This window comes from Triturus cristatus, chromosome 3_1 (assembly GCF_964204655.1).
Source record: "Triturus cristatus chromosome 3_1, aTriCri1.1, whole genome shotgun sequence".
Classification (NCBI taxonomy): Eukaryota; Metazoa; Chordata; class Amphibia; order Caudata; family Salamandridae; genus Triturus; species Triturus cristatus.
Genome location: NC_140583.1, coordinates 402405320 through 402416445, shown reverse-complemented (window position 1 = coordinate 402416445; position 11126 = coordinate 402405320). Strand labels below are relative to the sequence as shown.

Below are 11126 nucleotides of genomic sequence, written 5' to 3'. Positions count from 1 at the left end.
TGGCTCACACGCACAGAATGTTCCAATCCTAAGTCACTTTACACATTACAAATTCCTACCGCCCCGAGGCAACTCCCCTAATATGTCCAGTCACTGGATTGGCTGTTGTATGCCCCGGAAGTACTGAATTCATCGACAAATGTGATCTTTTAAAAGCTAAATAACGGACACTGTGCGTATGCTGAAATCACGGACGAGTTAAATAAGTAGCGTACAGGTGGCAGGTCGACTTACCAAAAAGAGAGGTGGGCATTAAAATTGAGCCCAGGACACCAACGGTGAGTTATATATGTAGAAACTGGGCAAGCGACGTAGACTCGAGAGAACCTCAGCCAGACACCCAAAGACCACAATTTCGGCCACTGGATTAGAACTGGTCCAGTAATACCAGATCTGCGCCCAAAACTCACTCCAGGCGAATGGAATTGTGCCAGCGATATATAAACTACACACATGAAGCAGTGATCGAGATTGGATTTTGCTCAACTGACACCTGTAGGTAGCTTCATGCTGTCTCTTACCCACGGTGTGCACGTGATGATCATCACATTTGAAAAAGAGAAGACAGTGATGTGATCTGCTCTGAGAGATGTAGTCCTCGTGTGCAGAGGAACACTGTAGGACCCAAACATGGAGTTGGTGTTCCTGCTCATACATAGCATAGGACTGGCTGTGGACATTCTGACCTTTGTGTTGGACGTGAACTTCTGGTTGGTATCCACCTTACTCAGAGTCATCTTTTGGTCCATCTCGTTTGTATTGAATTTCCCCAATGCGTTGGTCACTGGCTTGTTGCAGTGCTGGAATACTGCCTCCTGCTACGCTTTGTATGTGACGGAGATGTTCTGCTGCACTATCGTCGGCTCTGTTCATATTGTGGCCAACATGGTTCGGAGCTTTGTCGCCAGTCTAGAGAGTCTCAAAGTGATTGGGCATCTTTCCTCTCACCTTGTCCTCCGAAGTAAAGAAGTTGTGCACAAGGGCGTTATGAATCTCATTCTATCTGGACAATCTGTGCTCAGACAGACGTGTGACGTGTGCACCATCATTATGAGCCTTGTTGCATATTTTATAAACAGCCTTGTCAATATGTGCCTGATCGGAACTCAAAATCTATTCTCCATTTCTTTGGCTTTGTGGGACGCCATCATGGGCCCTTTCCTGAGATTCACGGAACTTCTTGCAGCATTTCTGTCTCACATTTCAAGCAGTGCCATTGCAATGGCCATCCTTTGTTGGACCCCATGCCAGCTGGCATTTGAATTCCTAATATCCACAATCAAAATCTTCATAAATATATTTTTGTTGAATCTTTATGGCCTAATACTGCTGCTTCTGATTATCACAGTAAGTGTCCTTGTGGTGAATCCAGCATTGTCCTGGCGCATTGTAGATTTAGTATCCAGGTACTTCACCACCTTGCCATCTCTGCAGCGGGTCTGGAGGAATGTTCAGCGCCTGCATCGAATGGTTCTCTTAAGCTTTCAAGTGATCATCCGCTCAGATATCTGGCACAGGATAGCAGCAACAGCTCTCAGAATGGGCAACTGGAATGCTGAAGCTAATGCAGGCCTTCAAGCTGCACGTGGTACAGTCAACCCAGAAAGGCAAACTGGTCCGGCTGTCAATCTGGGAATTCCTGCTGTTAATCAGGTGGTCCCATCAGCCCAAAACAGACACCAGACCCCGATTGCAGCGAATCCAGGCCAGCAGGTGGGTCCAAGAGGCAGGGGCAATGTGCCATCATCTTTCAGTAGAGATGCTGCTGCTCCCGTCTGTCAAAATATCCAGGAACCCGGAGAGAGACCTGGAACATCCCAAGAAAAGTCTCCAACAAATTGCCCCAGTGTCAAAGAGAACCTAGACCCTGCACACAACCCATGGAAGCTATTGAAAGAACAAGAAGAACGGAAGATGTGTGTCATCTGTCAGGACCACACTAAGACAGTTCTGTTGCTTCCATGCCGACATCTCTGTCTGTGCTGTGACTGCACCAAAATCCTATTGCAGCAACCAATCTACCAGCGCAACTGCCCTTTGTGCCGGCAAATGATTCTACAAACATTAAACGTGTATCTATAGAGCCTTCGCTTTGGGACTTATTGTGGATTATTGCACACCGGCCTCAAAGGCCGCCATATGAGCCAGGGAATACATGTGTGAGCTGTTGGTATTTGACACAAGCTTGTACTATTCACTGCACCTAACAATCGTGTAAAGGCAGCGGTGGAGGAATGTTAAGTTTCTGGAAGGCATTTTCTACTCATGCCATCCAATGCAGGGAAAATTATTCTTCGCGCCATAACATGTATGTTGTAAACTGTGATGCAGAAACTGCTGCGCTTTAATTATGCATTTTACATTCCCAGAGTTGGATACCCGCTTCAGCAAGGAATTCAGCAACAGCGTTTTTTATTTAAATGACTCTTGTGCCCTGATCAGCTTTTCCAAATATTGTTAATGATTTTACATGTCGTAAGTGTAAGTACAATAAGTAGCCATACAAGAGAGGAGTGTGAGCCTCAAGTTTATAGTAGCTGCACCAAATTATTGCTAACGAATGCGCTCATTCTTTCTCTTCTCTTCCCAGTAATTTTTATTTTTCTAATCAAGGTTTTTTTTCTCAGTATGTTAGTTGAAATGTTACCACTTACACCATTTTCCCTTAGTTCAACCCTACTCTCTCAGGTTTATTGCGTGCACTGACCACATTCCCCAGCCTAAGAGCTGTATGGAAGGTTTAGTGGGCCTAAAGGTAGTAGTCTTTATGTAGTCAAATGCTATGATTGATAGTCTACTTTTGAACAGAGGGGTGCCTACTTAGCCTCGAGCTTTTGAAGGTAGCCCTTCCTTTTTAAACATCGTGTTGCCGCACCTTAGTGTTCACTCCAACAGTGGGGACTTTCCCAAGTAAAGTAGGCATTATGCCTGTGAAAATGAGCAAAAGGTTTTATCGTAGTTTATTTTGTAGTTCAATTTATAATCCGTCAATTTGTTGAAATTTTTTTGATTTTGACAGTGGGTATCCATGTTGACCATTTTTGTAAAAGAATTATGGCTTGGATAAAGCACGACATATGCTCTAAGTGTTAAACAAGTCTTGAATTTCCACTGCAGGTTTGCATGAGGACACTAGCATTTTAACATGTTTTCTATGCAAACCCAGCACATTCCATTATTGTGAGTGTTAATTACAGAAAACTGTCGAGGGGAAGTTATGTGAGGGTGGCCTTTGTGTTAATGTTGGGAGGAATTTTTGTATGATTGGGGTTCAACAAACATGCACTCTAAAAGAAAGTTGTTTTTCAATTGTGCTCATTATTCCCCGTGCCGCTTTAACGATAGTTTGATACTTCCTGGCAGGCTTGCTAAACTAAACCAATTTTAGCTGCAGATTGTTCTTCTACTATGGGCAACGACCATGACCTGGTTACAAGTGGTCACCATGTTCAGGATTGTCTCTTTCTTTGTGGTAGTAGCATGTTAAGCAGTGCCCAGAATAGAATTGGTCTGTAAGGGCCGAAGTAATTCCAAGTATTTTCAGGATGCCTTAATGAGATAATGTTTAATATAACAGGTCTGAATGGGAATCATAAGCAGCATCAGCCATAGTGAACCAACAATGGACACCTCTGGTTTAAGGATAGAGTTATTTATGTTGTAAGGGGCAGAAGGGAATGTAGGGGAATGGTTGTGGATCTCTTCCTGACCAGGGTGGCTCTAGGGCATTGACTATGCAGAGTGAGGGGGGGGGGGGGGGGATCCTAGGCTACCAAATCTCAAAGTGCTAATGTGAGAACAACTCAAAGAGCCCAATTGCTAATAAAACATAGCTGCTTTCTTCAAGGAAATATTGGTTCCAAATTGTAATGCGCAACAGTTGCCTCCACTTCATAAACCATACTGCTATAGATTACGACATTTCTTATTAACCTCTTGACCCTTGCGACTAAATACCGATGTTCACTATAATAGTTTACCTGTAACTTATTTAGGGTAGAGGAATAGTCTTCACTTTTTTTTGGTAGTAAGCTAATCTAATGAAGTTAGATTTTAACGTGGAACATGGAATTGCTGCCCCATGATGTATGTATCCTTTCCTTTTGTTTGTAGCTCTCATTCAAGCGTAATTTGAGTGTTCTATCTATATACATGTGTCGGAGCCAATCTGTTCTCGATATTTGCTTGAAGCAACATTACTGCTTTCCAAGTTATCTGTATATGTAAGGATGAATATGGCCCTGGGACCTTTTCTAAAAACAGCCCCCTTGCACATTTTGCTACAAATTGTGAGTTGCACAGTGTTTGCCAATGTCCAGCTTTGCATAGTCTTGCCTGTCATGCTCAAGATTAAGATGCATTTGAGTGTTCTCTGGCACAACACTGATGACTTGTGGGACATCACTGATTGGGTCAGGTTACTGGGGGATCCATGTTTCCAGTCTCGGCCATTTATTTCACACATTCGTTCTGGAACCTAAATGGTTTACAAAAGATGATTAAAGAATAGTGTCCCCTGGATTTGTTGCTGCTTAACTCCCATGGATCAACATGTTTACATAGACATCACACTGTGTTCCTTCCTACACCGCAGAACTAAAAAGACATTCATGTGCAAATGGAGGCTTAATTCATGACTTTGTCTTGTTCCCGATTGCACTGTAGGAGATGGGGGACTATACCCGATTTCACTGTTTATGGTGAGGGGCTGTTTTTTGATTACAGTTGACAAAGCGAGGGGACTGGCCCTTGTTACACCATAAGAGGTGTGAAATCTGTCTCTGATTACACTGCAGGGGTAGGGAAACTAGTGCTTATTACTTTAGGGAAGGCGATGGTTGTATCCCTAGCTATGCTGTGCAAGGTGAAGGGACTGTCCCTCATTACACTGTAGTGAAGGTCTATTTTTGATTATGCGGTGAAAGGTCTGGTTGCAATGTGGACGAAGAGAGGTATGTTCTTGGTTACACTGCCAAGGGAACTGTCTCTCTTGGAGGTGAGGACCCTGTCCCTGATTATTCTGCGATGGAGTTGAGGGGTCAGTCCCTTATTAAACTGTGGGGGGTGAGTGGGTGTGTCCTGTTTACACTGTCTTGGAGTTTGTTCTATATTACTCAGTGTGAGGTGAAAGTAAGTGTTCTTGAGCGCACTGAGAGGAGGTCAGTAACTGATTACAATGGGATGTGATATTCTGATTTTTCCAATGGGTGGTGAGTCTGTACCTCAGTACAAGGCATTTGGGAGCCTCTTGCTAGTAGCACTTGGAGTTAAGGGGTCTGTTCATGGTTACACTGTGGAAGGCTAGGAAGTGGTCCCTGATTACACTGAAGGTGTTGCGCTTTGGGAAATTAGGTGGCTCCTCCCCCGATTGCACTGTGTGAACAGCAGGATCTGCCCCTGATTGTAGAAGAGGGGAGTCAGTCCCCAGATACATTGGACATGTTGAGGGTTATGCAACCCTTTACACTGGGAATTGATTGACCTTTCCATGATTAGTGTGGAAGGCTAGAAACCGATTACTGGTTACTCTGTGGAGGTTGAGCAGTCTCTGCATAGTTACAGTTTGAGAATGAGGGGTCTTTCTCTGGTTACGTTTTGTGAGGTGTATAGCTATCCCCCTTTGCTCTATAAGGATGGATTGCCTGTCCCTCTCTACAAGTAGGAAATGTGTGGTTTGTCTGTCTATTCTTTGGGAAGTGAGAACTCTGTTCCTTGTGACAAGGTGAAGGGGCTGACTCTGATTAAACTGTGAGGTAAAGTATTCCTCTGATTGCTAAGAAGGAGTTGAAGTGTCTGTCACTAATTACACAGCAAGGGTGATGGGCATGACTTTGAATGCACTGTGGAAGGTGAGGTTCGTCCCTAGATGCACCTGGTAGGTGAGGGACTGGTACCTGATTAGACTGTGGAAGGTGAAGGATCTGGTCAGTGACACAAGGCGAGGAGTCTATCCTCGGTTACCCCACGAGGTGGGGGGGGGGGGGGGGTCTGTCCCTAGTTACACTGTTGACGGTGAGGGATTAATGCTTAGTTACAGTGTGGGAGTAAGAGCGGTATATCCCTGGTTACCTTGTGGGATGTGAATATCTGTCCTTGATTAAACTATAAGGGTGAAACATATGTCCCTGGTTAAAATGGTATGTATGGGATCTGACACTAGTTGCACTGTGGGGGGTAAGGGAGCTGACAATGATTGTGCTCTGCAAGTTGAAGAATCTGTCTGATTACGGTCAGGATGATTAAGACGTTGTCCCTGGTTACAATGCAAGGGTGAGAGGCATGTGGATCCTTACACTGTTAAAGGCGAGGGATCTGCTCTCAAGAATGTATTCGGAGGTGAAAATTCCATCCCTGATTTACACTGTAAAGCTAGAGGGAACTGCCACTGGTGTTACTAGGATGTGACTGATCCATTTCTAGTTTCAGTAAAAAGTGAGGCATGTGTCCCTGGTTACACTACATGGAGAGTCTCTACTTGGTTACAGTGAGAGACGAGGCATCTGCCCTGAATTAATCTGGGAGGTAAAGGATCTCTTTGGTTACAGTTGAAGATGAGGAGTCTTTGAATGATTAAACTGTGAGAGGTAATTATGCTGACTCGGATTACGCAGTGAAGTGAAGGTTTGTCCATGCTTGCACTGTAGAAGATGATTGGGTCTGTGCTTATTTACTATGTGCAAGGTGAAAGTCTGTCCCTGTTCCAACTGAGAAAGGGATAGGGCTTCACTCTCTTGTTACACTGTTGGTGATGAGGGGTCTGTGCCTCGCTGCTAACGATAGATGAGGATTCTGTCCTAGATTATGGTGTGCTGATGTGGGTTCTGTCCCTTGTTAAACTGTTGAAAGTGAAGTTCTGTCTTTGAATACACTGCTGGATGTGGGACATCTTTCCTCTATTTCACTCTTTGAGGTGAGTGGTCTAAAACTGTTCATACTTGGAGGCGAGGGGTGCTACACTGATTGTACTGTGGCGGCTCAGGGGGATTCTGTGTAATTACACTCAGTTTGGGTGATCTCCCCTGTTGCGTTGAGAAAAGCGATATCTCTGTAGAGACTTGGTAGAACTTGAAAACCAACATTGTCTGCAATTATAGTGTACTGGACTCGTTGTTGCACCCTAGTTGCATTTTGAGGTAATGGTCAGCAGCCGGTCACCAGTGTCATGTAATGGCTATGTCTCTGTTTAAACTCTAAGGGCTGAAGTCTACACTCCCAACAACTTAGTGAAAGGTGATATCTGTTGGAGAGACCAGTCCTCACCAAAATGTGGGTGTGATGGGTTAGTTTATCGTATTTCAGAAGCTTTGCTGTATGTATCTGATTAAAATGTGGAAGGTAAGTCTTAACACTGAATATAGTGGGGACTATGTCCCTGTTTACACTGGGGGATAAGTAGTCCATTCTTAAACTGTGGGTTGAGGATTCTCTCTCTCTCCGATTGCATAGTAAATGGAGAAGGATTGGTGTGATTTCACTGTCGGAGTAGAGAAGTTTCCCCCCAATTAGAAGTGTAGTCATGCCTATTTACCTTCTAGATGGTAAAGGATTTGTCCCTTTTCAGATTACAATTAGGTGGTGAGGAATTAGTCTATACTTTATCTGAGGGTTCAAGGAACTTAAGCTGTGAAGAAGCGAGTCCCCGTGTTTTTTAAATAACGGATGGGATTATTGCAGGTGAAGATTGTGTGCAGGTGAAGATTGTGTGCATTCTTTTGACTGTTTAGGGATACTGGGAGGTAAGGAATTCGTCCAAGACTTCTTTATTATAGTTTAGGGCTTTGTTCCATGTGTCTTCTGCCCCTGAATGTAGTTCTTATAACACAAGGGTGGGTGTTACTTCTGGACTAGCGGATCGTCTGTGGGGAGAAATGCAGTCTTTGGAATAGAGGGACCTGATTATGATTCTAAATTTTTAGTTTATCAACATTGTGGTATGCTGGACGTTGGGTGCTTTATTTGCTGTTGCAGCCAAAATGTGTAACGCTTAGTAGCAAAACACTGGTGTAATATATCTACTCTGCTCCTGAAACAAGAATGCATACCCTCAAGCAAAGGTCATTCATTGCCCCATGAGTCTGCTGGCACCTCAAGCAGCAGAGCCAAACTACATGGAGCATGTTGTAAGCACAGGAGTGCACTATGAGAATGGATTTCTAGAGTACAGCTTGAGGGTTTTCATGCTGGGCACTGGATATTGAGATCTGGATAGAGAAATCACTTTGTCTGTGTTTCTGAGAACAGAATTGACTTTCAAGTAAAAAAAGAAATAAAAAAGATAAACGAGCAACCCTTTAACTACAGTGTCTGGCAGGGCTGGAGATTATCTTCACAGAAGACCGCATAGCCATTCATGCATGTTTGGCATGTTTTTTCCAAAGGGAGCCGAGTGGATTGATACTTGATAGAAGGAAAGCCAGTACTGTAGCTTGCCATTGGGCTGAGATGTGCCATTGTTTCTAAGACTGCTGTCTTGGTCTGTAAGGGCCGAAGTAATTCCAAGTATTTTCAGGATGCCTTAATGAGATAATGTTTAATATAACAGGTCTGAATGGGAATCATAAGCAGCATCAGCCATAGTGAACCAACAATGGACACCTCTGGTTTAAGGATAGAGTTATTTATGTTGTAAGGGGCAGAAGGGAATGTAGGGGAATGGTTGTGGATCTCTTCCTGACCAGAGTGGCTCTAGGGCATTGGCTATGCAGAGTGAGGGGGGGAGGGGGGATCCTAGGCTACCAAATCTCAAAGTGCTAATGTGAGAACAACTCAAAGAGCCCAATTGCTAATAAAACATAGCTGCTTTCTTCAAGGAAATATTGGTTCCAAATTGTAATGCGCAACAGTTGCCTCCACTTCATAAACCATACTGCTATAGATTACGACATTTCTTATTAACCTCTTGACCCTTGCGACTAAATACCGATGTTCACTATAATAGTTTACCTGTAACTTATTTAGGGTAGAGGAATAGTCTTCACTTTTTTTTGGTAGTAAGCTAATCTAATGAAGTCAGATTTTAACGTGGAACATGGAATTGCTGCCCCATGATGTATGTATCCTTTCCTTTTGTTTGTAGCTCTCATTCAAGCGTAATTTGAGTGTTCTATCTATATACATGTGTCGGAGCCAATCTGTTCTCGATATTTGCTTGAAGCAACATTACTGCTTTCCAAGTTATCTGTATATGTAAGGATGAATATGGCCCTGGGACCTTTTCTAAAAACAGCCCCCTTGCACATTTTGCTACAAATTGTGAGTTGCACAGTGTTTGCCAATGTCCAGCTTTGCATAGTCTTGCCTGTCATGCTCAAGATTAAGATGCATTTGAGTGTTCTCTGGCACAACACTGATGACTTGTGGGACATCACTGATTGGGTCAGGTTACTGGGGGATCCATGTTTCCAGTCTCGGCCATTTATTTCACACATTCGTTCTGGAACCTAAATGGTTTACAAAAGATGATTAAAGAATAGTGTCCCCTGGATTTGTTGCTGCTTAACTCCCAAGGATCAACATGTTTACATAGACATCACACTGTGTTCCTTCCTACACCGCAGAACTAAAAAGACATTCATGTGCAAATGGAGGCTTAATTCATGACTTTGTCTTGTTCCCGATTGCACTGTAGGAGATGGGGGACTATACCCGATTTCACTGTTTATGGTGAGGGGCTGTTTTTTGATTACAGTTGACAAAGCGAGGGGACTGGCCCTTGTTACACCATAAGAGGTGTGAAATCTGTCTCTGATTACACTGCAGGGGTAGGGAAACTAGTGCTTATTACTTTAGGGAAGGCGATGGTTGTATCCCTAGCTATGCTGTGCAAGGTGAAGGGACTGTCCCTCATTACACTGTAGTGAAGGTCTATTTTTGATTATGCGGTGAAAGGTCTGGTTGCAATGTGGACGAAGAGAGGTATGTTCTTGGTTACACTGCCAAGGGAACTGTCTCTCTTGGAGGTGAGGACCCTGTCCCTGATTATTCTGCGATGGAGTTGAGGGGTCAGTCCCTTATTAAACTGTGGGGGGTGAGTGGGTGTGTCCTGTTTACACTGTCTTGGAGTTTGTTCTATATTACTCAGTGTGAGGTGAAAGTAAGTGTTCTTGAGCGCACTGAGAGGAGAGCAGTCCTTGGTTACTCCATTGGTGGTGAGGAGTCAGTAACTGATTACAATGGGATGTGATATTCTGATTTTTCCAATGGGTGGTGAGTCTGTACCTCAGTACAAGGCATTTGGGAGCCTCTTGTCCCTAGTTACACTGTTGACGGTGAGGGATTAATGCTTAGTTACAGTGTGGGAGTAAGAGCGGTATATCCCTGGTTACCTTGTGGGATGTGAATATCTGTCCTTGATTAAACTATAAGGGTGAAACATATGTCCCTGGTTAAAATGGTATGTATGGGATCTGACACTAGTTGCACTGTGGGGGGTAAGGGAGCTGACAATGATTGTGCTCTGCAAGTTGAAGAATCTGTCTGATTACGGTCAGGATGATTAAGACGTTGTCCCTGGTTACAATGTAAGGGTGAGAGGCATGTGGATCCTTACACTGTTAAAGGCGAGGGATCTGCTCTCAAGAATGTATTCGGAGGTGAGAATTCCATCCCTGATTTACACTGTAAAGCTAGAGGGAACTGCCACTGGTGTTACTAGGATGTGACTGATCCATTTCTAGTTTCAGTAAAAAGTGAGGCATGTGTCCCTGGTTACACTACATGGAGAGTCTCTACTTGGTTACAGTGAGAGACGAGGCATCTGCCCTGACTTAATCTGGGAGGTAAAGGATCTCTTTGGTTACAGTTGAAGATGAGGAGTCTTTGAATGATTAAACTGTGAGAGGTAATTATGCTGACTCGGATTACGCAGTGAAGTGAAGGTTTGTCCATGCTTGCACTGTAGAAGATGATTGGGTCTGTGCTTATTTACTATGTGCAAGGTGAAAGTCTGTCCCTGTTCCAACTGAGAAAGGGATAGGGCTTCACTCTCTTGTTACACTGTTGGTGATGAGGGGTCTGTGCCTCGCTGCTAACGATAGATGAGGATTCTGTCCTAGATTATGGTGTGCTGATGTGGGTTCTGTCCCTTGTTAAACTGTTGAAAGTGAAGTTCTGTCTTTGAATACACT

The 11126-nt window shown here is 43.8% G+C and overlaps 1 protein-coding gene across 1 annotated transcript; it reads left to right on the top strand.

Annotated features, from left to right (window-relative positions):
- The first annotated feature begins 89 nt into the window (after positions 1–89).
- On the top strand, positions 90–9484 carry RNF26 (ring finger protein 26). Its single transcript, XM_085644190.1, has one exon. It carries the CDS (start codon positions 631–633, stop codon positions 2080–2082), a length of 1452 nt encoding a protein of 483 aa, XP_085500316.1. The 5' UTR covers positions 90–630; the 3' UTR covers positions 2083–9484.
- Positions 9485–11126: the final 1642 nt, after the last annotated feature.